A 25579-nucleotide genomic window follows, 5' to 3' on the forward strand; every position below is an offset into this window, starting at 1 on the left:
ACTGGAAATTTTTTAAATCTCAAATTCATTTCTATTTTGAAATGCATTTGATCAAAATTACAGAATTTGTCAGAGACATCTTCTGCTGAAATCTGTCAACTACTAGACAGTTTCAGTAACGAACAGTTATGCAAACTGAATTCTCTTCCATCAGTCATTACAGCTTCCTTTTACAGAGGACCTGACCATCCTGTTTCTTTTGGATATCTATAAATAGCATATTAAAGAGGAATTTTTATATTAGCTGAAGTTGAATTGCTTTTAGATTTTTATCATTTACTCATTCACCTTTATCTACCAACTACATTTGTTTGAATAGGACATATTGATTTGTCTCCCTGATCAGAGAAAAAAAATGAGCAGACATCGTTTAACTATCCAGTATCTACCCTCCCTTTATTTGAGGAGGAGGTGAACACCCTGCAAGGACAGAAGAGAGATGGCCAAGGGTCAATCCATTTTTCAGTAGTAAGCATTTTGAAAAGTAATATAAGATACTAACTAGACTGTGAGAGCAGCTTGCATTATTCTATCAGTAACACATACTTCTATTTTATTTTCTCAAAGAATCAAAAATATCCAGGCCTTGGAGGAAACACTTCAAGTTTTCAGATGAAACTGGTTTTTGTTGCTTTTTTTCCCCTTTATTTCTTTGTGAGGGAAGCAAGTAGATAAAAATCTATACACGAAAAATAAAATTCTGAGACCTTGCATAAGAACATTATCCACACACAAATAGCTGACTATACTTGATTTCAAAGTTCTTTTCTCTAAATACTTCTAAACTAATTGGTTGGACTGGACGTCCTGTCTGTGAGCAAATTCTTCTTTTTCTTTTTTTTTTTCCCATTTAAATTCAGCAAAAATATCATACATCAGAATACATCAGAACAGCATCAGTTACAGATAAGTCCTCCAACTAAATGTGCACACGCCATTAGTTACACTATATTGTGCTCATCTGTAAAGAAAGGGGCTCTATTGACACTGCTATTTCTGCTATTGCAGCACATATCATGTGAGGACAGCCCCAGGTTTGTGGAACATTTAGCGTTTGGCAGAAAGGCAATGAAAGAGCAGATACGTGTTTTTGTATAGTTTCTTAAATCAGCTACTTTGGCATTTTAACATTTTTGTACATCCTCTTCAACAACATCCATATCTTAAAAGCACAAAGTGCTCATTCCAAAAAGGAAAAGCAAATCCTTATTTAAAACTCCCAGGGAGTAAAAGGAAAGTAAGAACAAAATAACATTTCTCTAAAATAAGCATATTTTATCAAATATCAGATGACCAGAGGGTAGCAATGTCTAAGATGTCAAAGAGCAGCACTGTATATTTTAAGGATAAAACTTACTGTTATTTTTAAGTCCTAAAGTACTTTGGGAATACTGTCTCTAAGCATGCACACACAATAACATTTTAAGTCACAGAAAAACTAATAAATAATGCTTATGCATTTGCACATCGCTATCTGTTCACAAATATGTTAGATTATTCATTGCTTTGCTACACATGCTGTACAGAGGCTATTTTTATGATTGCTGCAATAATACAGAAGCTGTACTTGGCACGATGCCTATGTAGGATAAAATGACCTCTTCCTGTAGAAACTGGGGAGCATGATTTATTACAATCTCATAAATGCATATTTCTGAAACATTCAAATGTATTCTCAACAATTAATCTCATTACTGAGCTCAAAATCATAAAAGAATATGGAAGAGAAGAGTTTGGAACAGAAATTCAATGTCTTCTTCTACAAGTTTTAGCTGAAGGTGTTCAACTACGCCTGCAATTGCCATAGACAGCTGAGTATAATATTGATTTTCACTTTAAAGATACATACAGTCATAAAGATTGACCTTTGCAACTCTTACTATAGTGGTAAGGTTATGTGCTTACTGTATAACAAAATAACCAATATTACATGTAGATGTTTTAGAGAAAATAGCTTGAAAAAGACCTAATGCTTGGACCAAAGATCCTGAATATACATAAAAATTATTCTGAATTCCTGGTGAATCAAAGATAATCAAATGCACAAATAAATTTTAAATTATTAACTAGAAATAAGTTTCAGAAAAATATTTTTCAAATCATTATTTACATTTCTTTCAAGACATTTGAATGCACCAACCATAATCATCAAGTAAACTGTATGATGTAAAATTCAAATGTCTTTATCTATTAAAAATAAAATTCAAATTTCACAATTTCAGATAAGCATAAAACCCCTTTCACCTCTCTGTAGCACACCCACACTCCTAAGTAATGACTGGAGTGAAACTCTGCAAACAACAACAACAACAAAAGCTCTCTGTTTAAAGGCTTAAATTCCCCTATGAGGAGAAAAAACAACATTTGTATATGTTTGCTTTGATTATAAGAAAGCTAAAGAGGAGATCTCTCTCCTTCTTCCCTCACACTGATTGTAAAACAATGCCAAAGCCTCAGGCATGATGTAAGGACAATGCAGTCCTCTCTGTAGTGTACAAGGTTCATAAACACCGAAATCCCTAAGGAATGCAGATGCCAGCTACATACACTTAAAGAGAGAAATCTTTAATTCAGGCACAGCCTGGTCCAGACAGCTTTCTGCAAGGCTGTATTAGCATTTATGCAATCCCAGTGCTGAGAAAGAAGACACTAGGATTAATTTTCTAAGACATGGCACAGCATTGTCCTAGCGGTACTGCAGCTGGGCATTGCTGCACGTCCCTGCTGACAGCCTCCAGCTTAACACCAGCTGCTCCTACCAGTTCCCTCATTTTGGAGATGCTGCAGAGTCATGTGCCTGGTGTCATTTCAGAGGAAGATAAAGTTTTGGACTCAGAACACAACCCCAAATAAAAATAAGGTTTTTAACTCCAGTTCACAGATCATACAGACAGCTGGGATTATCCTAGGCTGCAAGCCTCAGTGAGCTGTGGAGCACATACTATAGCATAGACAAGGTGTGCAGAACAAAAATTCCTGGATGTTCTGTGGTAGAAGGCACTTTCTGTGCTGGTCTCCTGCTGCGGGTGACGCAGGACAGCATTGTGATATTTACCTGCAAAATGAGTTAGGCACTTCTGACTGACCCAGATCTCCTTGTGCCACTGAAAATTGCCATTCTTTTTATCCTGGCCTGTTAAGTATTAATAGGAACATTCTCCCACATCATGAGCTGGGAAACATCTGCCTGGAGCTCCCAGTGCATTTATGTCAGCCAAAAATGAAAGACACGGGCTTCCTGCAGGGCCATCATCTTTATCATTTAACTTGACAAGCCAGCTGAGGCCAGAGCAGACTGGCCTTAGGGAGGGGACATCGGACAACAGGAAAGATCATTTTTATTCTTCACACTGAGCTTGTAGTTAATTTAGAATTTGATTACTTGGACATTTGTCTGCCTGGTAACCCTAATTCCTTTGGCTGTTCTCTGATCTTTTCTTTCAGCTCTATCTCTTTATGCAGTAGAATGTTATATATACGGCCTTTTCTCACAGCATTTCTGCATTCTTTCTGGTTATGAACTGCAATAGCCTAGAAGGTACAGCCAGGCACACAGCCCAAGAACATGGTGCCCATAAGACAAAGTGAGTTCTACTAACTCCATGAGATGAAGCCTCTTCAGAAGAAGAATGAGCTCACAGTAACTGCAGTTATATAGACCTAGTTTGCACGCAAGAAGAAAAGGTGTTGTGCATATGTGTTTCCTTGGCCCTGCAGGAAAAGAAGAGGCCAAGCATATTTCTTTCCGTTCTGCAGAACTGGAGTTTGAGGAAAGAAGGGCTGCATCGTTCTTTAGCTGGGTCATGGAGATTCTTTAAAACCAGTCTTTGGGCCTGGCCAATCCACTAAAAAAGTAAGTGAGTAGATGTTTTTCACTTTTATTGCTCAATACTAAATATGAATCAGAATATAACCTTAAAGATTCTGTAAATAAATACAAATTCTGAGAATTCACATAGTCATAGTTTGACAACCTTTTGAAATTACAATCTTATTGTTTTAACTACTGTTGTAGAAAGAGCTTGAAATATGCACCGGATTTCGTTAAAAATTAAACTTCTGACTGCAAGAAGCAGATGTTGCAAGGTGAAGAATAACTGAGGATAGAAGCAGAACATGACCACAGCAATATCCTTCCAATTTCTCAGATAACGGGCAGTAAAGGACAGTTGCCATCTACTCTCTTCCAGCCCAAGGCCATTCAGAGATCAGAATCATTGGCCATTCTGTAGGCTAGTATACTGACTTTGTCTGTCCTCCATGGAGCAGTGGGCTCACAATTTTTGTTAACTACTAGTTTGAATTTCTGCTATGTTGAATGCTTCTCAATCACTGGACTATAAGGGGGGGGGGGGGGGAAATCTAGGTAGAATATAAGGTTTGGAAGAGAGCCAGTGACTCCACAAAGCATAGGTGACAGCTAAATAGCAACAGGAGATGGGAAGATGAAGACCAGAAATTAAAAAACACAAGCCTTTTTTTTTTTTCTTTTTTTTTTCTCATAGCTAGTTAGCTTCATCTCAATGAAGAAATAGGGACATTTTTCTGAAGCAAGATGCACAACAGGGTCCTCTCAGGATTCCCATCTTGTAGTCTGAGGTGATGAACCTGCCTTAAACTCAGGAAAGGACTGTGAATTTTTAGGCATGTTGAAGCTCATGCACTGACCTGCACATTGCATTTCTGACAGCATGAGTAAAGCTAAAGTGCATTGTCCTCATACAATCTGCTACGGAGACAACTCCAGACTTTGACCCTATTATGTAAACAGAAGTTAAAGGCACATATTGCTAAAGGCACATATTGCTACCAGGCACAAGGAACTTTTCTGATGATATGTTTCATCATTCATATTACAACCCTCTGCAGAGGGTTATAGTACACAACATAATAAACATTACAGGATCATATATGATCCATATGGACTTCCATCTCCATTGACTGCCCTGCTTCAAGATATTCCTGGACTAGATTATTCTTCTATAAAAAGTAGAGATATTGTGTCTAATTATTTCCTGCTGTCCTCTCTACGTCTTATTATTCCATTAAACAAACAGACAGTGTTTGGTATATGAGTAAGTAACGTAGTGTAACAGAAAACATGCTAGAAAGGAAACGATTAGTAATCACTGCTTTTTGCCCAAGACAGCTAAAATGACCTATTTCCTCAGCTCATCAGCTGAGCAAACTACTGACTTCAAGATGTAAGAAACTGTTCTTGTTCTTAGGTTCCAAATACAATTTTGTTTCTGTAATGAATCCGAGGGACTAAGTTTTATGACCGTAAATATGATCTGGACTGGAAAAGAAGCACACAAGAACCACATTCATTCCATAAACAGAAGAGATGAATGAGAAGACAGACAGACAAACCTAAAAAATAGCCCAACTATTTATTAAAAACGTTTAATACTTTTAATATATAGAACTCAGAGAGAATCAGTTTTGTGAACATTTTCCCAGGACACCTCAGTACAGGTTATGAGCTAAATGGAAACCATTCTTAAAGTGAAACTATTCTATTTCTTTAGGCAGTAGGAAGATAAAAAGTTAAGCAGAGCTCTCAAGTGACCTAATCAGATGGAAATTAATAGCAGATTTAAGGGATCTGATCCACTATCTACTGGTGCTAAGAAGTATTAACTACTTTATGAATACATAATAAATTCCCAAATGGACCTACTTCAGTCACACTCCATTAAACTTCTCAGGTGTCTCAGAATTTCTAGGCCTGAGCATAATTTTGTGACAAAGTAATTAATCACTATGGATGCTTTATAATTAGTACCGTGAAGCACATGTGCAATGCTGAAATGTCTTGATTTAGGAAGTTTTAATTTTGTGGTGGTTTGTTTTTGCTGGACATGAGAAGAGGCAGTTCTCAAACATCAACTCATCTAGACGGCGAGTTAAAATCGTGCATTTACAAGCAGTCTGGAAGCTCCTCTGCCACTTCTTTTCTGATTTAGGGAAAGCACTAAAGGTTTCTTTCCTCTAAAAAAAGTCCCTCTGAACTGAAACAAAACAGTAACTTTAACTAAAAAATGTGTAAAAGTAGAGAGTTCTGAACAATGTTATTCCGCAGTTTCAGTTTTAAGTTTTTCTCAGACCTATGACAATGCAGAATGACCTCACTCACAGTAAAACCTAGTTCTATCAGGAATAAATACATTACTGGTGATACAGTTATCTAAAACCAAATGCAATCTCAGGAGAGGGAATCAAATATTGATTTAACGCTTTGAGATACATCTAATCTTGTCTTCAAAAGCCATGAGACTTCCTTCAAAGAAAGGGCCCTACTACATGGGTCATCTGCAGCCTGGCACATAAGCAAAGGCACAGGCTGTGTCTAACCTCGCAGGCAGTTCAGTTCAGCTGACATGAGCAAGTGAAGAAAGGCAGCTAGCACTAGAACCCTTACCTCTACCTTGGAGTTTCTACTTCAGCCTAACTTCAGTCAAGTTGCTTGGTCTTAATGTTCCCCATCATGGCTTTGGTTCAAAATGGTCCTATGGACCAGCCGCTGATTCAAAGCCTCATGATGTCCAGCAAGAACTGGAGGTGGTTAGATAGGTACCTACCTAGAGCAGAGCTTACAGTTTACTTTCTTTGGAAAACAAACGAGTTTGTACTTTTCACCACAACCTTGAAAAATAATCACAAAACATTCACATGAGTGCAGCCACAGGTCACGCTGGGGCACTGAACATGATTTATGCTTTAATGATTTACTCTCATTTATGCTTCAGGAGCATGCCGTACACTCACCACAGGACAAAGAAGGGGACCTTCTTATCGAAGATAATGTTGCTGTTAGTACAAAAATACATACACAATCTCTGTTTAATGTCCTCTCCTGCTTCACACTGCTACATGGCCTCATTCCTATGACACCATGCCTGTGGCATGTTAATTGATCTACAGGCATGTTTGCATCCTCACATAAGCATTCTGAGTTGAATCCTGTGTGCCACAAGGAAGGCCATGCCCTGTGCTGGCATGAAGGCTATGAGGTGGGACAGCTCCAGCCATGGGAGGGACAAAACCTCTAGCAGCAGGCTGGCTTTGCCATGTCAGCTGTCACTCCACCCCATGGCCTCACATCTGCCTGTTCAGATCTTCTGAGCTCCCAGTGACTCTCCAAAACACACAGAAGGGATCTTTCTAATGTGAATGCTTCACACAAGCCTTTGGCTAGGACATCTGCCCACCACTCCTCTGCTGTGCTTTGCTCCTCTGAGGATCAGACACAGACATCAGTCATCGCATGACCTTGGCCTTCCTGAACTCTTTGCCAGCCCCTCTTTTTGACCATTGACTTCTTGAGATGTGAAAGGTGACATAACTGAGCGAAATGCTACCAGAAAACTCAATTGTAATGAGACCGCAAAATCCCCCGTGAGTTTTAAAATGTTGAGAAACTTCCGTAAAATTCTTAGAAGGGCTTTGTGTCTTTCCTCTTATCCGCTGAACTGAAAGAGCCTCTCAGTTTTTCAGTGCTGTGGGTTGGAAAGCCATGTGTGCTCTCAGTCTACAAGGATCAGGGCTGGGCCTCAAACACATTCCTTTTGTCCAGAACTCAGGCAGACTTTGAAAAACATGAACAGAGGATACTGGCAAACATTCTTCCTTTATACAAATAAGGGAGATAATGCACTTTTATATCAGATGAAAAGCCATGGACTAGACATCTCCTTGATTGAGGGATAGCTACAGATCCCACTCAGCTTTTCTCTTGATGCATGAGTACCACAGAGTAAAAGGATCTGGGGATGTTAGCTAACAGCCAGGTGAACATCAGCCAGCAGTGTGTGCAGGTGGCAAAGAAGTACTCGAGTACTGTGTTCAGTTTTGGGCCCCTCACTACAAGAAAGACATCAAGGCCCTGGCACAGCCAGTGAAGGGCAATGAAACCGGTGGAGGATCTGAAGCACAGTTCTTATCAGGAGCAGATGAAGGAACTTGGATTGTTCAGTCTAGAGGAGAATCAGGGAAGACTTTATTGTTCTCTACAACGCCCTGAAAGGTTGTGGTGAGGTGGGGGTCAGCCTCTTCTCCCAGGTAACAGCAATGGAATAAGAAGAAATGGCCTCAAGTTGCACCAGGGGAGGTTCAGGTTGGGTATAAGGAAAAATTTATTCTCAGAAAGAGTGACGAGTTGCTAGAATAGGCTACCTAGGGAGGTGGTGGAATCATCAATTCTGGAAGTGTTCAAGAAATGGCGGAGATGTGGCATGGGTAGACATGGTTGAGCAGGCATGGTGGTGACCGGTTAATGGTTGGAATAGATGGTCTTAGAGGTCTTTTCCAACCTTAATGATTCTGATTCCACCTCTTCACAGGGCACGAAGCAGCCAGCAGCTGCTTTTGCACAGCTCCGTTTGCACCCAGTTGCATGAGGGCAACACAAGGCATCGTGAGACTGTGCAGCAGGCCCTGCAGGGAGCTGGGGCTGCCCGGCACTCTAAGCCAGAGGACTAAGCAAACGCCGAGCGCAGCCAGGCTCTCACACAGTGCTGCGGTGCTGTCGCTGGGGCCTTCTGCTTGCGAGAACTGAAAGACAACGGAAACCGGCCCGCACCCGACCCATGGCGTGCCAGCCGCCACGCCGACGCCCACCGCCTCAAGATGGCCCCGGGCCGGCGTACAGCGGGCACAGCGCCCGCGGGCCCCCTCCCCGCCCTGCCGGCTGACAGGTGCCGGGGCCAGAAGCCCCGGCTGAGGCAGCCCGCCCGGCCGGGGGAACCGCGCCGGCGCTCCGGCGGCAGGAGGAGCCGCTCGGTGCCGCTCTTTCCCCCTCCGCCGCCGCCAGGCAGACCGTGTGCGGTGCGTGTGTCAAACCCACGTGTTTCGGGCGCCCGGCGCGGAGAGCGGCGCCGAGCGGCCGGGCCCCACCGCACGGCCGCCCGCCTCGCCCCGCCGCCCCGGCCCGGGCCCCCGGCGGCGTTCGGCCCCGTACCGCGGGCCCGCGGCCTGCGCCGGCCCCGCGGCGGCGGCGGCGGCGGCGGCGGCGGGGAGGGGAGGGCAGGGCGGTGTTTTCCTCCGCGGCGCCGCGGCCGTCGCCCTGCCGCCGGCGAGCGTCAGGCGGGGCGAGGGGGGGCCCGCTCCGCGCCCTTCCCCTTGCCCCCGCGCCCCGAGGATGGCAGCGCTGCCCGCAGAAGAGGCTGGCGGCCGCGTCCCTCCTCTTTTTTTTTCCGGCGGCGGCAGCGGCGGCGGCGGCGGCGGCGGATCATTGTTGTGTGGGAGGAGGGCAGCGGTGATGGACTTGATCTCCCGGGTCTCCTGCTGAGGCGGCAGCACAGCGCCCGCCGTCAGCCAGCACCCGGCAGGGCCGCGCCGCGCCGAGCAGCGAGCGACGGCCCCGGCGGCCGGGGGTCCGCGTCCACCTCGCCGCTCCCGTCCTCCCGCACGCGGACACGCAGCGCCCTCCTCCTCCTCTGCCCTTTCATCCTTCGTCCCGGCGTCCTCCCTCGCGGTCTCCCGCGGCGGCAGATGTGCTTGGGGCCACCGCGCAGCTGGGACTATGGTGAAATTTCCAGCGCTCACTAACTACTGGCCCCTCATCCGCTTCCTGGTCCCTCTGGGCATCACCAACATCGCCATCGACTTCGGGGAGCAGGTAAGGCGCCGCCGCCCGCCATCCCCCAGGGCCGCGGCGGGAAGGGACGCGACGCAAAGCGCAGCCGGGCCGGGCCCCGCCGTGCTCTGCCGCCAGCCCGGCAGCACCGGGGCTGCCCCGACCTCAGGCTGACGGGGAAGGACTTTTTAATTCCCCCTGCATTTCGGGATTATATAACGTGACATTACATAATGCATTCGAGGGGTTCTGCGCTTCTTTCCCCCGTCCCCGCCCGGCGCTGCCGCAGCGGCGCGGTCCCCCTGCGGGGCCGTCCCGAAGGGAGGGCGTGCGGCGGCCGGCCCGGGGGTGGCCGCGGGGCTGCGGGCCGGTGACACCGTGCTGCTGCGCTTCGGCTGGCCGCGGCCCCGCTTGAGACTGCTAGCGTGCGTGCACCTCAGCCCTGCTCAGATACCCGTGGGCAATCCCGGGCTGTCCTGATCCCGGCTTACTACCTTTCCTACTTGACACCCTCTGCTCTTATGCTCTTCATTAAGGATGCTCGTCTGTCACAGCATCATGCTGCATCTGTGGTCTCTCTGTTCGGTGCTTATGACATGTAAGGCCCCAGCCATGTGTCCGGCTGTGGTACAGGGGCTCACACCACCTTTTTATTAGGACACTGTACACTCGTGATGTTAAACTGGGCAGCCACAATAAGTACTGCATCCTATACAGCTTTTCTCCTTGCTCCAGATCACTCAGTTTTGCTCAGAAGCTCTTGGTTTCTAACCAGAGTAGGCACCTGCTCCCATACTCCATAAGCAAAGATACCAGAAAACTGATGCATACTTTCACCTGTTTATGAAGAGGAATACCAAAGGACACGTATTACAGTAGGAAAAAACAGTTATCATGTGTTTATCATGCTTATCTTAATCTCATTTTGCTTCCTAGTCCTTTAAATTTAAATAAGCCGTGATGTGAAAAAATTGCAGTTCCATCCTTGTCTAATAACTGAGTACATTCCTACTGTATCAGTCTTTTGTAAATCATGCTTAGGGAAAAAAAGAGAAACAACAAGGGAAATGGTGACTTAAATGCTAATAACTATGCCACATAAATAGCATACAACAGAAGTTAAATTGAAAATAGTTCGTTCAGCAAATGCCATGTGACAGGTGCGTGTATTCAGTTAATTCATACAAGGTCAGCTTCATTCAAAACCCACATCAGCCTGTTAGAAACATCCCATCTTCGGTATGCTCTGGACTAGAATATGAAAAAATAGCAAACAAAAGACTGCAATTGTATAAGTGAGGGTTCTTCTGCCTGATCTGGAATGAATTACACAGCAGAGATGTTAATATATGGATGGGACTTATCTATCTTATCTATCTTTTACAACAGCGTGCAAAAGACATCTCAGAAAGTGGATTTTGTTTGATAGCCATGGCATAGGTTGAGACTGGCCCTCTGCGGGTGTTAGGGTACTTGTTTTTGAGATGGGTGACTGGGTAGGTGTTTAATTAAAGAGGGAAAAATCTAGCAAGTAGCGAGACTGCTGAAGAAAACCTGTGATCAGTAGTGGGAGCTGGAAAGAGATATTTTGTACCAGCCCAGCGGGAGCTTACCTACATGGAAATCAGGAAACTGAGACAGGGACAAAGTCACTCCAGGTCAGAAGAAATCCTCTTACTGTCAAAAGGACAGTAATTGCATACATACTTGAAGTTTTACTTGTATTACGTGCATTATTTTTAACACCCATAGGACATTAGGACTTGTGTAGCTGAAAATACATTGGCTTTCTGAGCCAGTCACCTTTCTGCTCTCCAAAACTGTAATAGTCATAATAACAGGCATGAAAGGAAGCCACATAAAAGAATGGATGTGCCAACTGATAGCTCTGAAAGGGCTCCGGTACGTCCCTCAGTGAATGTACGCTTCAGATAAAAAAGATTTCTAGGAATGATAATGGCAGTCAAATTATCATGAAGTAAAGTGAACCCCTCTGGACAGTACTGTAAAAGAAACAGGAGAACTAGAGATCAGAAGTAAGAGATGACTGCAGAAATGAGACAGAGAATGCACGTTGCGTGAGCAGGGAGGAAAAAGTGTTTAAAAATACCTTAAGTCAGAAACCTTTTTGATATGTTGTATTCATACATTGCTTTCTCAAGCAGGAAGACATTTGGAAGAAGTATTCAAAGCACAGCCTTTGTAACAAAACCTAACAATATTAGCCTGGGACTGAAGAGTGCAAAACAAAGTCAGCCTTTTTTTGTTGGAGAGACTTTTCTAGGTGTCGATTAGTTTTGTTCAACAGCCAACATCAGTAGGAAGCTGCCAGATAGTTGTTAATGTTGCTGTCTCTGGATTTCTTGCAACTCTAAGGGATACAGAGTACTTGCAGAACATATTTTGTGACTGCCATCCTTGTCCTATACCATTTCTTTGACAATTTTATTTAGTTGGTAGGAAGTAAAAAATGCTGGAGCAGTGCTCATGAAAGCTGGCAGGCTCATCTCCTGCAGATTGCTCAGCACCACTGTAGCCAGAGAGGAGTCTCCTGGTGACCCTGGAACCCTCATCCACCAGCACTTCATGCCAAGGCTGTATTACTGAGCTATTCCAGTTCGGTCATCTGACCTCGTCTGTTCACCTCGTGAAACCTTCTTAGACAAATACCTGATATCTTTTTGTACTAAAAAAAGTAATCCTGATGTATGACAGGATAAATTGCCAGCAGACTGGTGAAGTAAACCATTTCTGATCCATTTCCATTACCTTCTGCAACCCATTTCTCTTACGATTTATTCACATATCTTTTAGGAAAATTTATTCTGAGAGAAAGGCCTTCAGGAAAATAATCCCAAATATTTTACTTCATTTTCCCTTTTCTGCAGAAACATTGTGTTTGTGTGTATGCATGCATGTGCAGGTATGTGTTTATTTACTTATCCTTACGTACGCCCACAAATGCACAGGACAGAGCATTTATCCAAAGAGCTTGACACCAGCAGAAGAAAGGTTAGCCCCTTCGTTCTGCCGGCAAGAGCGTTTCACTCTTAGAACCTTATCCCCGGATTCACTATTACTGGGTACTTTAGATCAGGATTTGCACTAAAATTCCTGACTTCTGTGGAAAATGTTGTTAAGTGTAGTTGCTCGGAAAGAAATAGATCAACTGCTCCCATGCAGGGGAGTGGAGCACAGCCTCAAACAACTCACCCAGCAAACAGCACTGCTGTAACCCCATGCATTCAGAAATCTGTTACTTTCCTCATCAGTTTTCTTTGTAACGCACTTTCAGAGTTGCTCACGTATGCCGTGATGGGCTAATTTGTAGTTTATGTATTGTATTAGAGCTATTACCAAGGGGTTGAGTGAGGTGCAGTTTATTTAAATGGCTTCCTCAGAAGTGCACTGTTAGCCTTCAGCAGGATGAAATACAGTTTGCAAGTACAGCTGGTGACTGTCTGCTGCTCATGGGAGATCAGGCAGATGGCAATACTTTGCAGTATCTGGACCCTCAGTGTCCTATCTGCAGTAGTCCCTTATTTGTTCTAGTTATCTACTGGAACAGGGGTGCTTTGTCCTTCCACACTACAATGCAGCTGGGCCCTGAATCTTTAATTTCAACCGATGTTGGCTGGGTAATTTTATTTACAAACACTAGTATTAGGCATGCAGACATAGTGTTCAGTGGCATGCAGCTACTTGGAAATTGAACCCAGGCAAGCAGAGTCCAACTGCCAATTTCTCCTGAAATCACAGGAGAGTTTGTGTCCTGCAGAGAATAGAGCACAGTTCAGTAGCTGGGATCAGGCAGGTGAACTATAAAGGAGGTGATACAGATTTTGGATTCTAATATATTTTTTTTTCTAATAATTGTTCAAAAAAACAAACCTTTTTTTTGTTGTATTTAAATGCATTTCTCTTTGTTTTTCCTTAAAAAAAAAAAAAAAGAAGTTGCCAGAAAAGCTGAACAAGTCATGAATAATGTATCAAAAAGAATTAGTGAGCTTGTCTTCTGTCCGTGCCATTTGCAAACTGGTAGGGGGTTAAACATTTTGATTAATACTTTATGAAGCTCATTTTTGGGGTAAGTGTTATTGTCTGGACTTTCAGAACAAGTATTGGGAGGGATTTGGGCCAGGTTTTGTGACCTCATTGTGCCACAGTTCATCTGACTTTGAAGTGTATTCCGATGCCTGCCTCTGTGTCACAGGACCATGAGGAGAATGTGTGTTTCAGGAGTGCTCTAAGATGAAAGGTGCGGTGCAAGTGCAAAGTATTCCTGCTACTGCTGCTGCCAGAGGCCAGTGACTCACTGAAATCTTGCAGGACTTTAGTATCACACAAACAAGGAACCCAGCAAGGTCTTGTAATTAGTGTGGATGCTGACTGTATGCTATTACCACTAGCAAAGTATGAGTATGATGGAAATACTCAATTTGTTTTTAACTAATGTGAACTACGTGAAATTTTAAATTAAATTAGTAAATTAAGTCTTTTCTGAAGGCATCGTATAGAATCAGAAACTAAACCTGCACAAAGTTGTGATTTGCAGGTTGTTGATCTGAACACTCATGCTCCAGAGACTTTCTGTTTCTAGGCAAAGTGCGTCTTCTATGCCAGCTTGAGTCCTACAGCCCTGGCTGCTAAACAGTTGTCTGCCAAGCACTTGGAGGTTTCAGGGCAGTGCTAAATGTTCTGCAGACCCTGTGGATAGTTCTTGAGAATACGTGAGTGATTAATTATGTTTACGTGGCTACGTGGTTACGTGGTTAGTTGCAGTGGGCATTAGATGTCAGACACACCAGTCATACAGAGCATTTGCTAGAGTTTCACAGCAAGCGGCACACAGTGCGATCCAGGGAGAAGTCAAGGATTTAATAAAGCTCTAGCAGACGAAAGCCAAATCTCAGCAGTGCATTATTGTTCTTAACTGTAACATAGATGCATTATCTCAGCAGCTGAACTGATCCGTATTTTCATTTGGTAGCATGTATGATACAAAATAAACAGGTAATGAAGAGTTGCGGATCTGTTTGGACATTACTAGAAATTGTCAGAACGATCCTCAGAATGAGGAGCCAATTCCTTGCAGTGCTCTTTGCTGCTGTGCTGTAGAATATCTAAACTAGATGTAGGATCTGTAGCATGCTTCATCATTTTTTTCATCTATTTTTTTCATGCAGCCCTCTCCTTCCTTCACAAAATTGGTCAGCTTCCTGCTTTCCACCCTCAGTGTTCCCCTCCCTCCCCCCCTAGTCAGCATTTGCCCAGTAGGTTGTTAGAAAACTTCTTGATCTGTGCTATTCTCCCTAGCAGAAGATTAAGTGGTGTGCTGGGAGAGCAGGGGTATTTACCACATTGCCCTAGTGATCCCGCTTGGACAGAGGGTTCTTTCTGGACTTATCTCGGTCCCTCACTGGGAAAGGATCATGTTGGGGCCAAGTACTCCAGCTGCATGTTAGGGGACAGGGCACTTGAAGTCTTCCCCTTCCTTCAGTGAAGTCCAGTAGATGAAAACAACATCAGTAAGGAAATATATACCCCAAGTCTAATTTTAAAGCATTGTTTCAAAACTTGAGTTTTGAAAGGGTTTTGGACCACCATACTCTGCGTCATAGAAGAAAAAGCAAAACTTCTTTTTCTGAGTCGAACTGGCCATTCAAATAGTTTCAGGTCTTTTGTTCATTTTTTTCTCAAAAGCATTTCTGTTTGCATTTGATTTGATCTGAACTCATTTGTTTTTAATCTTTGCTCACTTTGCTGCTACGTGGATAACTTGGTGTACAAAACCTTGAATGACATGACCAATCTTATGACTATTTGAAGATAAGTGACTGCTTCTATATGCAAAGAAGGCACAGATGCTAGGCTCCAGCTCTGAAAGTGTAGATTCTAACTATTAATTGACTTGATCCTAGACAAGGCATTTATCCCTTTCTTTGTGTGAGTCTTGTCAGTTCCAAAATAGAGATGTGTTTCACAAGGCAGTTACAAAGTTTATTCCTTCATGTTTGTAAAACATGGATGTAAGTTGCTGTATAAATAGAAAATGTAAATATAGCTGCCAACTCATGCAGAAGCCTCCGTGCATAAAACTGAGCAATTCCAAACAGATTTTGCTTTGTAGCTACTTTCAGAAATCTGTGATGTTCTTAAATAACATGTATTACTGCTAAGCTCAATTCCAGTTTAAATGGCATGTCAGAACATACATTTGTGCAACAGAGAAAAGGAAAATTTGTGATGACCTTAGATTTCAGTGAATTAATCTAACTTATCCTTTTGGTACACAAAATGCTGTGGATACTGGGGAGGGGGAAGCAGCGATATTAATATGCAAGTACACTATCAGATTTTACTTTCTTCTGCTTGCTTTATTTTCTACTGACATGTTCCTGTACCTATGGTATAAGCTGCTGCCTCTTCCAATAACCATTAGCTTGAGAATTAAGAAGAATGGCCATAAGAACAAGAGACCTCAATGACCCATGAACTTCTGCTTCCGAAACAGCAAAGCTATGCAGTTCTCCACCTTCTGTTTGCTCTGTGGTATCACTCCTGTGGAAGGTTTTGCACAGAGCCTTGTTACCCTACATTAGAATTTGTTTGCATGTGCAGTTTTTCTTGATTAGTTCCTTTCTGATATACAGTAAAATAAAAGTGCCTGCATAAAATGTTAACTACAAATTAATTCAAGGTGTAAACGAGCCTTTGGTTTCAAGGAATGCTGAAGTACAGCATTGCTATTTGTGAACGCAGTTGATTTCCATACCCATTTCAAGAGCATACTGGGAAAGACAAAGGAAAAATGCTGGAGAGTAAACAACAGTTTGCTAAAAATAAAACATAGTGTTAGAATGGAATGAAATCATATTTAATTATTTTCTCCAATATTATGTGAGTAACTCACTGTTTCTTGTTTGGCAGGAATATTACTGCTGGAGAAAGGGTGATGGCATGCCCAGTTTGCTTTGCTGATATGGCACCATTTCTTGTTGGTGGCTCGACAAGAGTCCAGCTTTTAGTGTGGGAAGTGTTTTGACTACATTGTTGGAACTGGCAAGAATAAACTGTAACACACAACTTAATTTCAAATGACTCGATCTAGAGAGCTCTTTTGCTTTGCGATTGGATTGCTATGGCCGTTGTTTCCAACCTTTTTCAATTTTACTGCTCTGAAAATCTTCCAGGGAGATGCAGAAAGAACATCCATACAAGTTGGATGGAGTATTAGTGTTTACATTTTTCTTAGTTACTTGCCTCTGATGTCTTGTACGTAGTTTTTTTAGTGCAGTTTTGTGGGCCATATGTCAAATGCGTACAACACCGTAATTACGATCATTTTTTTTTTCCTGAATAAAGTCAGATAAGTAGAGTATGTAGGCACAAGGGGCAAAATTTCACTGCATCCACTGTTGTTTTTAGTGACAGTATTTGACATTTACTTCCTTGAAAATATAGGATTTATGTTTGTATTTTATTAGATTATTTTCCCTATCTGCATAGTAGTAGTAGTCTCACTGTGTTCGCCCTTCTTTCATTCTGCTGTAAATCAGGGGACAGTGTCTTAATTTTATAACCTGTATGCTGCTTCTCTAGCCATGGTGAATAAGGTGAGCTGAACTGAGGCAGGCCTCAGGCAGCTCCCTGCCTGATTTTCAGTGCTGTGCCATACCAGCATGCTCCAAGAAGTTAGGAGCCTTTGATCTGGAACTGTAGTTCTGCAGATGAAAGACAGGCTTGCACAAGTCCAGCATTACCATTCCCTCTGTCACCAATTAAAAAGTGTTTAGCACATTTGAAGAGAAAATAGGTAGTTAACAATATTACCGTATTACAGGGCAGGAAGACACTTCACATTTTCAGTTCTGTTAACAAGGAATAAAATGTCAGTTACATAAGGAGAAATATTATAGAAATGAAACATTTATAGCTTGGACAAAAAAAAAAAAAAAAAGGAACTTGATAGCTGTCTGCAGTTCTATGAACTGCAGTGTGATTATGGAGGAGAAGTAACAGTGTTAGCTAGGTCAGTGCTGCAGAGGAGATTGTGTCCCAGAGCAGTAGAAGAGATTGAAGCAATTAAACATAATTTAGACCAAAAACGTTTCCAGATAATTTTTCAAGTAAAATGCAGTGGTTGTTCCAGCTCATACATTATTTAGTTCTAAAATATGTTGGCATGAAGAGTGCTAGGCTTTATATGGCATTAGATGTTGGTGACATTTTACATAGGCTCAAATTCAGTGAATTGCTGAAAGCAAATAATATTGTGATCGATGTAACGTACTGCACATGATAAATCAAACCTGAAGACTACGTCTTCTGGTGAGAGAGTCAAGCAACTGGGAGTCTATGAACTTCTCAGAAATGATCAGTGCAATCTAGAAGGGCAGTGTAGTTAAGAACAGTTAACATGGCCTCTTCCTTGTATCTCGTACGACTCAGACGTTTGGAATTTCTGATATTAATTTCAGTCACTTTTGTGATTATGATACGGTTTTCTTACATGATATTATTCTGTTTTTTAACACAACAATTCCCAAGTTCAATGAACAGAGATGACTTGCTAGGAAAACAGTTATGTACTTAATTAAGTATTGACTGTGAGGTCCCTGTCATGTTCATTTTAGAAATGTGCAATGGAACAGCTTATTCTTTGCTACCTGAGCAAGCGGTATGCAACTCTGGAGTCTTGGGGGCAGAGCTGGGGAAAAAATGCAAACAATTTGAAGTTCTCAGGATCCAAGGAGCCTTCCAGTATGAAGGAAATTGAATGTTGGAATTTCCTCAGTGTGGAAATAAGAGAGATCTTACCTCTCATTTTACAGTGGAGGTTTGCAGAGTGTTTTAAAGGACTTACAGAGATAGCTGTGTTGAGAAGACATTCAGCAGACACAAGGGATGTTTTGGTTACTGTGATGACATAAAGTGCATGTCCTTTCCAGCCTTGTACTTTGAAATACGGTAGTCTTTTCAGTTCACTACTGTGGTTCATTTGCTTTGCCTTGTTGTCTCTTGGATACTGAAGCAATTTAGTTACATGGGCATCATATCTGCTCACAGGTAGCTACCAGTCTCTGACTTGGGCAGGGAGGGGCATCATAATAGGTCCTGTGCACATGGATTTCCCAGTTAATTTGCTGGCAGCAGAGGGAAGGCAGGCCTCAGAGCCCTTGTTCCAGTCTCAGCCTCTGGAAGGGAAGTGTGGGTAAGCACATCTCTCCTTGTTTTCATCCCCTTCAAACTCTTGCCTTCCTTGAGGGATCACACCATGATTGTCTCAAACAGTCATTTGGCCCTTGCCCTGTTATTAGTTTTCGTAATTTACTCCATCAAACCACCCCACTTCCTCACCCACTCTAGCATTCTGGAAATGACTTGGAACACTTGAGTTAACTGCAATCTATTGACCAAGAGGCTGCTTAAGGAGAGGAGTTCAAACCTGCTGTCAATGATAGCAGGAAGAACGTGCTAAACATGGGGTGTGCTTGGGAGGACAGTTGGTTTCCCTTATTCACTAGCACCTGTGCACTGTCTGTAGGCTGCCCCACAGTTGGTGGGGAATAAATCTTCCCTTCTCAATGTATAGATCATCTTCTCTATCAAACTTTAATTTTACCATCTCTTGCTCATACTTTTTTTGAAGCCCATTAAAATAACTTCAGTTTTTTAGTCACAGAGATGTTTCTGGCCATTTTACTCTGCTTTTCAATAGTACAAAATGAGTGATAAGATGTAGCCACAAGTCTACTATGGCAGCGTGATCAGCTTGCCCATGTTTATGTCAAGTCGTGACGGTTTCACAGTCTGAAGCATTTGTTTTAGAGGAGAAAGGAAGTTTAAACCATAAAACATTTTTAAGATCCGCAGATCTTAAAAAGATTCTGTTTGCTCCAGGTAAATACATTTCTCAATTGCTTCTCTAATACAAAAGATAAATGCATATAAACATGTACTTAGAGTCTTATTTGTGAGCATGAAAAGAGAATACATTTATAGAACAATAGTTCACTAAGTGGTCCTAACTACTGTGCTGATTACTCACTACATTGCATGTGAGGCAAGGTGCTTACAGAAAGGACAAAAGCTGCATGTGGAACTATCTAGGTATTTTCATGTGTGCATGACTGCCTCCTGTACTTTGAGACACCTCTGGTTACATGGCTGCAGTTGTGATTGCATGTGCAAATGTGGCTTCATTTTTGAATAATTGATTTTCTACATGATTCTCATCTTCTTGAAATATAACCTTGAAGCACTCCTGCACCACTGTTCTTTATATACTTGTGGGCAGACATTTTGCTTCAGAGCTTTTTATTTCAAAGCATGAAAGCATGACGACCTTTCAGCATTCACCGGCTTGTTCTTATATGAGCTTTCTGAGATACAGTCAACGGTCTACTGCTTAGGACATACTCCAGCATTGTAATCATCTTTGCAAGAGCTTTCTTCAGCAATGCCTTCTGGATTTGTAATAAGCAGTGTTGTTGTTTTTTTTTTTTTTTTTTTTTTTTTGCTGCTGATACTGTTCAGAGGCCAACATTTCTCTCTTCAATAAATTGATGAGAAAACAGAGCAGGTAGCCTGCTTGACACTTTCTTATTCTAGGATCAACCTATTGGTGAACTTTGAATTACTGTCCAGAAATGACCTGTGCAGCTGTGGGCTAGTTTCTCCAATTCACAGTGTCCCTTTTTTGTCACCTGCAATCTCCAGCCTTCTTATGAGCAGTTGTATTGCCAAAGACATCTTAGCTAGCAAAGGCACAATCCTTGCCTCTGGAGTTAGTGAAGAGAAAGTATGTTAAGCTGCGTATTTGTGAGGGTTCACTCAGGCTTGTGGTAATCTGCAAATGTGAATTCCTCTGTATAGAATGTATCTACTGATTTAAAGGTGGAAATGGGGCAAGTGGTTAAAGAAAGGTCTAGATTAAGGAGGAATCTGCAGGAAAGGAAAAAGCCTGACAACTTTTGCTTTAGCAGTACCAGCACATCCCAGAAGTGTGCAACTAATGCCTGTCTCATGTCACAAGATCTTTTCACCTCAAAAGAAAAACTAAGATATTTACATACCATGTGGCTGTGTGGCCATACTTTCATGACTGATATCTTGCTGAGTAACAGACATTTTTCCTCCCTCATTCCGCTCTAAGTCTAAAGCAGACAAAGCCAGTATAAACTTAGATTAACATGAAGGCAGTTGGCTTCTCTATGACCACTACAGAGGAGAATGTTAAGCAATACAAGTCCAACTGGTGATAAAGGATAGTCTGCCTCGAACTGTAGAAATATATGGAAAGAAAATCATGACTCACTACTATCGCTGATCTTTTTTCAAGTGCAGATAATTATAGTAGCTGCACCCGAAAAGAAACCATTATATATCAATACTGATATCTAGAAGGGTTTGCCTTACCTCTTGAGAACTCTTGAGTATGAGCTGTATGGCAAGAAGTAAGTAAATTGCCTATGCATGTCTACAGCTGGAAGAATAAAGAGTGTTTTAAGGTTTTTTTAGTCTTAACAGGCTCATAGCATTAGGGACTCTAAACACTTTGCTGTTGACACAGGGTAGGGGGAGTGATACACAAGCAGCTTGGAATGATTACGAAGAAAGAGAGATTAGTAGCCATTTTGCAAGAGGTTATTAGTGCAACTTCTAGGAGTTGGTTTCAAAGACAGCTCCAAGCTTTAGCATCTCTCATTTGCTCTCTGTAAGGAGTAGTGCCTCTGTCTCATGACATTTAGCATCAAATACACGTCTTTCTGTTTTGACTAGATAAGCCTCAAGTCTACTGTGTCTGTCCCTTTGCTTCATATTCCTTTGTGAAAGCAAGACTGCATCCTATTGAGAAAGAGAAACAGGATATAAAAATAAGGAGCCCTGCATATAACTCAATCCTTTTTTTTCTCTTCCACTGCATGGTGTCGCACCAGTGAAGCACAAGCGGCCATCTGCAGCCTGACAAGTTGAACCCAAGAGGACCTACCATCATCAGTTTAAGCTTCTACTACACATTTTGGCCTCTGTACGTGCTTACATATGTTTATGTAAAAGTGGCTGTGTGTCACATTGTCTGGCTTCAGCTGAGCCCACTGTCAGGTCCTGTGCCTCGCTGGCTCCAACACTGGACAGCTCCTGAGCTCCTCAGCCACCACTTCTTTCCGTAGCGTCATTGACTAACGCTCTAGTCTCCAGAGCTGTCTGTAATCTTCAGGGACCTGCTAACTTGTTGTCGTCTCATAAATCTAATTTTCCTTTGCTGTGCCTTTTCCAAGGGCTTCCCTCAGAGTATGTTCTCTTAGCATTTGCAGGCAAACTGCCACCACGGTAACGACAGCGAGGTTCCCATTGCTAAGCCCCTCATAAAGACGGCCCAGCTCCAGAAGAGGAATGCTTAACTTGACATCTTTTTGATACTTGTGTGCTTTGATTTTAGGCCCAAGCTAAGCATGTGCATTGGTATTTATCTCATATGAGGCAGCAAGGCTTCAATTAAGAATGTATGCTTTGCAAAGCTACAGGACTTTATGTAGCAAACATTCCATGCTTGCCTCTTCTTACTCCTGCAAACATGCAGTTGAGGTGCCAGGAAATCTGCTGTCTGGCTAACTTTATTTCTCCTTCCCATCCCACTGTGCCTGAGCAAGCCCTGGGTCAGTGTTGTTCAGAGGCTTTCTCTCCTAGCTGGCATGTTGCAGTGCTGGCAGTGTGGCTGGGACTGCTCTGCCACTGCCAGTGACCTGTGGCTCCCTCTTGTCCTCACCCCAGTTGCTTGTTTTAGATTCCTGCTCAGCACAATGCTGTGTAGGGGGAACAGTGAAATTTTTCTCCCTGCACGCTAGCATCTGATGACACATGGTGAGTGCCTGCTCTCTTCACTGCTTTTTAAGATGTTGCACACAAAGGTCAAAGTGATTATTCTCTCACTAAGTCTTAAAGCCAATTTCTGGATCACAGACGAGAATATCATTGCCTGCATTCCTTACATGACTGCTCATCCAGCTGTAGCTGACCGATGATGTTTTCTTACCTGCAAGGTCAGAGATAAAGATGTTGAAGTGCTGAGGGAATCTAATCTCACCAAAGCCTCCTTTGGATCACAGAATCATTCTGCTCATTGGTGTATTCTTTTAAAAGCAGTTCTTTTTGGAAGCCTGGGAGAAGCATGTCGAACACAGTCATTTGTAAATGTCATGAATATATTGTGTGAAGCATCCCAGATGTTGTGAAGTAGGCGTTCAGGGTAGGTTTCAGAAAGAGATGTATCCATTGTAAACTTGCACAACAAAGTTTCATCTTGAGGGAATTTGGCGATGTTTATAACCATTCTTAACAATATAAATATTTTTAAAATGCTATATATAATTTGATTTCAGACATTTTCAGGTCATAAGTAAATTAGTAAGCTTGTTCCAAATCGGAGATGAATGACATGAACAGCATGGTGTGAGTCAGACCCATTACCTGTTCTAAATTAAACTTGTCCTGAGCCAAGATTGATCTTAAGACTGTGAAAATCTCTCCACTTCACAGAAACTGATGACATTTCTCATTTTATAGTGAAGAAAAAGTAAAGCAGAAGAGCTGGGAACAGTAAAGAAGCAACAAGCTGACTAGCATGCAGGAAAGAACGAAAACATTCAACAAAAAGTAAATACTCGGAATAAAAAAGTTACTGAAATAACAGCTTCAGGGGATAGATTTTTTGGCTTGCCTAGCACTCCCAAGAGTTCAGATTGTAGATTTCTATGTTTACCAAAGTAGGTTCATCTCCTAATGAAAATGAATGGGTGTTTCTCTACTGAGGCACTGCAAACTGTTTGAAATATCACTGCAAAGGGCTTCAGTTCTCTGGAAAAAGAAAGAAGTATATGAAATACACAACGATGACATAAAGGGGAGAAAATTGGAAAGCTTGGTGGGTTTATCTGGTGGTCTGCCTCCCAGCAGAGATAAAAAAATATATATTAATATATGACTCAACTGAGATTTCATCTGGGGTTCTTCGCACAGTTCTGGCTAGACATGCTTAAAACAGGCCAATTGAAGCTTGTTCAAAAAATTAGGAAACAAAAAAACCCAGCAAAATAAAACCCTCCAACAATTAGTTTCTCCATTTCTTATTATCTTATCTGGGAAGGAGAAGGTGAAAGAATTTGATTACTGTATCCCAGTGAAGATGATCAGAGCATGAATAAGGTTGTTCTTTGGAGGTAGGTAAGGTAAGGTGTTTGCCTACCCACAGACAAGAGCAAGCTGTACTTTAATGCTGGAAATGAGGAAGGTTTCAGGGTACCAAAAGAATGAGGGCTCTGGACAGATCAGGGACAGGCAAACTGAACTATATGGTTTTAAGACTGAGTTAATGAAAGCCATTCTGTTGTACGTGTCCCAGGAGCACAGCAAAGAACTGAAGCCTATGCTCTTGGAAGAAGGAAGAAGAACTTGGTACAGACCACTATCATTTTATATGTATCTATCTCCAATGTTTGATCCATATATCTAAAAGAAGAGAATCCTTTAGTGGAGTTTCAAGAAATCAGATGCTCTGACTTTAGCTTATGCTGTTGTAGTCATTATCTAAGAGAACCTGCCAGTTCAGTTTAAGCCTTAATTTTGACGGCTTTTTTTTTCTTAAAGCATATTTTTAAAATCTAACTGAATATGCAGCAGTTCTAAAATACTGTTTTTTAATGCCTATTTTTTTTACCAAAAGAAATCAGTGCTTACAAGAGACCCACACAAAACCACTAGCTGTTCCCCTGGAGAAACAGCTGATAATTAGGATGCCTGGTTCCCGGAAACACGAGATGTCCCCTCACCCAGAGCTGTGGAGGCAGGGCTGCTGCTTCTGCTGCACTGACATTACTGCTGGTGCTGGCGCGGGTGAACAAATGAAGCTCTGTTCATTTTCTGCTCCAGCAGAACGAGCGTGGGGGTGGGGGGGTGACAGGAGAGAGATGAGCTTGAGGATGGAGGCTGCTCAATCACATGAGGAAAAATATAATGAGGGAAGACAACGGAGATTCAAGTTCATAAAGAAGGATTTTCAAAGATAACACGTTAAACAAAATTTGCGAGGGTTTAGCAATGCCCTTTTATCACTGCTCGCAGGGTAGCTTATCTGTTCATTTCTTCTATTTTGCACGCTAATGATAAATCAAAGCTGAGCTTCAATGTTTGCTTTGTCATTGCTATTGAGCTTGGTTTAGGATAATCTCAATACTTGAAATACCTTCCCATTTTCTCTTTGCTTATGTGTTCTCCCAGCATTCCAAATAGCAGGCAAGTATTCTGGTTTGAAAATCCTTTTAAACATTGCTGCTATAGCATATTCTTAGTAATATTCAGAAGTGCCTAAAGAACATTGAAGGGGAAAGCATGCAGTCTACACTAAGAGAGAATTGCTTAACTCCCTTAGGGCACTTTGAAAATCACAGTCTGTATATTTCCATCCATTTGAATTACGCTGCTTTAGTCCTTCTGAAAGCAAAGCAACCGCAATTACAGTAATGACCCATTACAAGAAAAATATCTATCACAAGCTCTATATGATGCAGTATATTCACTTCGGAAATGTGACATTTTAGAAACAAGGGTATTAAATATGCTGGTGTCTGCATAAATGCAGTGACCAAGAAGCTCTAGTTATGTTGCTCTAGTTAATTAAAAATGAGCTTTTAAAATGATTTTATGATGTGAATGGAACAAGGTGTCTTGTAAGAAGAGCAGATGATGAGACACTAGAGGCTTACTTCTGTGTCTCAGAAGCTTAGCATCCTCATCTGGTTGAATCAAGATTGAGGTAAAAGGGAATTGTGTTTGGTTAGGGTGTTTCTGTTTTTTTTTTTAGCTGTGTCATGTGTTTCTGAGTGTTTGAGTGCTGACTGAGCACTCTGCTTACAGTGAAGAGAAGCAAACAGACAGAGCATCAGGAGCATAGTATCTGCTTCAGCCTGCTGGCCACTCTGCCCCTGCTCCGTGTTCAAC

The 25579-nt window shown here is 42.2% G+C and overlaps 1 protein-coding gene across 1 annotated transcript in view; it reads left to right on the forward strand.

Moving 5' to 3' along the window:
- The first annotated feature begins 9047 nt into the window (after window positions 1–9047).
- Window positions 9048–25579, forward strand: part of ANKH (ANKH inorganic pyrophosphate transport regulator) — a 91454-nt gene continuing 74922 nt past the window's right edge. Inside the window, exon 1 of the mRNA XM_031589226.2 lies at window positions 9048–9622. Within this exon, the coding sequence (XP_031445086.1) occupies window positions 9527–9622 (96 nt within the window). The 5' untranslated portion in view covers window positions 9048–9526. The remainder of the gene's footprint in view (window positions 9623–25579) is intronic.

This window comes from Phasianus colchicus, chromosome 3 (genome assembly GCF_987193195.1).
Source record: "Phasianus colchicus chromosome 3, bPhaCol1.hap1.1, whole genome shotgun sequence".
NCBI classification, from domain to species: Eukaryota; Metazoa; Chordata; class Aves; order Galliformes; family Phasianidae; genus Phasianus; species Phasianus colchicus.